Genomic DNA, 3,666 nt, shown 5'->3' with positions numbered 1-3,666 from the left:
GCCAGCTGCTTCCACATCCTCGGACTGCCACTGTGCCTGCATCCTGGTGGACACTGGGACCTGGCCCTTGGGGAGCCCAGCCATTCCCAACACTCCTGTTATGGGGTTGAACTGTGTCCCCCCCAAAGACCTCACATCTGTGAATGAGACCTTACTAGAAAGTCTTTGCAAGATGAGGTCATACTGGAGTAGAGTGGGCCCTAAGTCACTGACTGGTGTCCTTGCAGGGAAGGGGGCTCAGACAGGGTGACCACTCTGGAAGGAAGGCAAGGGTCAGAGTGATGCAGGATAAGGAGCCAATGCTAAGGACTGCCAGCACCCGGCAGAAGCTGGGAGAGGCCAGATGCGATCCTCTCCAGGCCCCTCCCAAGATGGCACCTTGCAGGTGGACTCCCAGCCTCTGGCTGTGCTGACCTGCCGGTGTCTGTCATCGTGCCTCCTCCTCCAGACGCCCTTGGCTGCATGTCAGCTCCTCTGGAACCTCGTTCTGCACCCACCGCTCCCCTTCCCCTGACGCCGTTCCCAGCAGCCCTGGCAGTTCTGGCCCAGGAAACATGAGCCAGCTCAACGAACGATGGAGTTCCCTCCTTTGCTACTTCATATTCAGATGCTTGTAAAAGCAAGGGGGAGCCAGGTGGTATGGTGGTTAAGGTGCTAAACTCCTACATGACCAACCACGGTTCAAGTCCTGGGCCTGGCGGCTTGAAAACCACACAGGGCACATGTGTGTGTGTGCCAAGAGGGGAATGGAGAAGGAACTGCAGTGTGGCCATTCCCCTCCCCAAAGGCGATTTCTTTTGGTAAGTGCACGCACCCTATGACAAAAACCTAAAAAAAAACAAAACAAAACAAAAAAAAAAACAAGGACAGGGGATTGGGGTGCTGGGAAATGGGGAGGTGGGCAGGCAGGAAGCTTCCAGGTGCTCTGGATTCCTGTGTTCTCAGCTGCTGCGGTTGAGCGAGGTAAAGTCATCCGGGTCACCCTCTTCCCCATTCTGTGACCCTGCACCACTCATGTGCCTCTCACAGCCTGCTGGCTCTCCAACCTGCACCGCAGGGACGTTCTGGCGCCTGCTTCTGAGGGCCGCCCCGGCGTTTGAGCAGCAGTGCCCGAGAGGCCCGTGTGCTGACGAACCACATCGCTCACGCTCACAGAGACGGGAGAAGTTTAAGAGGGACAGACACAGCGTGGAGCACAAGCCAGAACAGGTCTGAGCCCTGGCGCTGAGATCTAGGGCAAGTCATTTCCCCTCCTGGCTTCATTTCCGAGGCTGCACAGGAGGAGGTGACTAGTAAGCAAAAACCATATTGTAAGTCTTCGGCCTGACCTTCCAATGGCTTCCCGTTATATTTACAACGAGACCTGGAGCTTGGTCCCAGCCTGTATGAGGGAGCCTCCGTCAGGGCTCCCAGTGACCCCGGAGACCCCTGCCGCCTGGTGCACCATCCTGGAGGACTGGCTTTAGTCTGCCTCCTAGCCAGTGGGCCACGATTGGCAGTGCACCACACCTCATTTGCCCTCCTGTGCACCCGCCTTCCTCCCAGGGGAAGCACATGCTGGCCCTGAAAGCTGCCCTCGGTCCAGACTTAATCCTGCCAAGAAAGCGATCGAGCTCCGACATGGACACCCGGCTGAGCCTCGGTGACTGGGGACCTGCGGCAGGGCCCCAGCTAAGCCAGCCTGGGTGCCCTGTGCCTGTGCCTGTGCCTGCAGAAGCGGTGGCGACAGATGTCTGCTGCTGGGAGCTGGCGGTGAGGGTGAGGGCATCCCAGGGCTGCAGGTCACTGCACAGCATGCAGGCCTGGGCCGGTCCTCCCTCCGGCCCGGCTCCCAGTCATTCTCTAGCCACACTGGCCTCTTTTGACCTCTTCTCTCACCAGCCACGTTCTGCATGCTGAGCTCCCAGCGCGCTGGCCCCAGGTGTGTGCAGGCTGGCCCTCTTACCCTTCTGGTGGCAGCGTCAGTGGCCCTTCAGGGCGACCTCCCAGACCCCTGGCTAGGGAGCGGCAGGCACTCATACTTGCATTTATGCTTCTGTCCCTCTCTACGACCAGACTCCTGGGGACAGGGCCCTGCTGGTCATTCTCAGAGCCACCCCAGGCCCCGCAGAGCAGAGTGCCGGGGCACAGTTGCTAAGTGAAGAGACGAGCGGATGTCTGAGCCCTCTCCCTGCCTCTGAGCAGCTCGTACCATGGAGACAGATGCTAGGAATGGGAGGTGCACACAAAGTGGAGGTGGGGGCGGGGAGGGGGGACACACAGGGACTACAGGACACCCGAAGGACCCTGGGAGCCTCTTTCCTCACTCCAGCTGTCCTATTGAGCGCAGTGGGCACTGCCACCCCCTGGTGGTCAGTGTGAACACTGCTACCCCAGGCCGGAAACCCAGAAAACAAAACACACACCTTTGTTTGAGTGTGTTGTCAAGGTAGCAGCCCTCCCTGTCCCAGGGGGGTGCAGGGGAGCAGGGTCTGAGGCTCCAGGGGTAATTCAAGGAACCTCAGAAGCCTCGCTTGTGCCTCTCTTCCCCTCTGCTGGCCCTGGGTGTCCAGTTCACTCCCCAGGCCTCCTCCACCAGCCCGGGTGATGACCTCACTCCACATCCAAATGAGGACCCCGAAGCTCCAAGAAGCCAGTCTTATTCCCAGACTGGACACAGGTCCTCGGTCCTCCAAACCGTTCGGGCTGTTCTCTGCTGGGAGGACCTCCGAGGAGAGACAGCACTGTCCAAGGGGACTTGGACACTGGTCACTGACCAAAGCCAAGGAGCCAGTGGGACCGCTGGGTCACACAGGCCAAGACCTCAGTCTGCAGAGGAGACAGGCATTCCCTCCTGTAGCCCTGCCCTAAGGAGGGAAGTTTGTCCCAGTTCTAGCTGCCCTGGCCCTGTCCGCTCCCGGTGGCTGTGGGATGGCCCTGTCCCTGTCCCACGCAGGCCCTGGGAACCCTGGGGACAATCCACCCCCCCCATCTGTTTGGCATGTCTTCCCCTCCAAGATAGGAGCCCGGGCATGTTGCTAGGAAACTAGCTGCCCTTGCCCATGACAGCTGCCTTCAACATACTCCTGTTCCCCTTGTCACCTCTCCGGTGTCCCCTCCACCTTTGACCCTTAGGAAGTCCACCCGTATGTTCCAGCGCGCTAGTGTGTGTGAGAGAATACCCAGAGAAAAGGACTCCACGTTAGAGGGGTGAGTGGGGGTCCTCAGGATCTTAGGGGTTCCTATTTTCAAAGCAAACCCTAAGTGAAGGTTGAGCCCCGGGCTAGGAGGCCAGAATGCTCCCCTCTTCCGCCCGCATTCGGCCCACCGCTAGTGCTCCGGGCCGGTGCCCGCCTCTCGCCTTGCCTCTATCTCCCTATTGTACCAAGAGGGGTTGAACGCGGAGCTGCGTAAGCGCGCTCGGCGGCGTGGACGCGGCGCCCGGCTCCCTCCCGGCTGGGTGGGGTGTGGGCGGGGGTGTGAGGCCCTCCCTCCCGCCGGCGACAGGGAGGGCGGCCCGGCCGGGCGGGGCACTCACCTGGCAATCTACCATCATCCTCAGCCTCGGCAGCTCATCGCCGGCCCAGGGCGGGGCCCGGGGCTCGCACAGGCCGCTCGCCTCGGCCGGCGCGCGGCGCAGGGGGGCGCCCGGCTGCGGAGCTCATGGCGCGGCCTCCGGTCCCAGCC

At 61.2% G+C, this 3,666-nt stretch overlaps 1 protein-coding gene across 3 annotated transcripts in view; it reads right to left on the bottom strand.

Annotated features, from left to right (window-relative positions):
- Positions 1–3,652, bottom strand: part of RALGDS (ral guanine nucleotide dissociation stimulator) — a 49,301-nt gene extending 45,649 nt beyond the window's left edge. For 2 of the 3 annotated variants that reach the window (XM_027766619.1, XM_006164298.3), the window contains exon 1: positions 3,518–3,652. In XM_027766619.1, coding sequence (XP_027622420.1) covers positions 3,518–3,535 — 18 coding nt within the window. In that variant the 5' untranslated portion in view covers positions 3,536–3,652. The remainder of the gene's footprint in view (positions 1–3,517) is intronic. The other variant, XM_006164297.2, reaches the window with a different exon arrangement.
- Between the last annotated feature and the right edge of the window lie 14 nt (positions 3,653–3,666).

The sequence above is a fragment of the Tupaia chinensis genome, unplaced genomic scaffold (assembly GCF_000334495.1).
Source record: "Tupaia chinensis unplaced genomic scaffold, TupChi_1.0 Scaffold143602_1, whole genome shotgun sequence".
Lineage (NCBI taxonomy): Eukaryota > Metazoa > Chordata > Mammalia > Scandentia > Tupaiidae > Tupaia > Tupaia belangeri.
The sequence above is the reverse complement of the archived record's forward strand: the minus strand, read 5'-3'. Positions and strand labels throughout refer to the sequence as shown.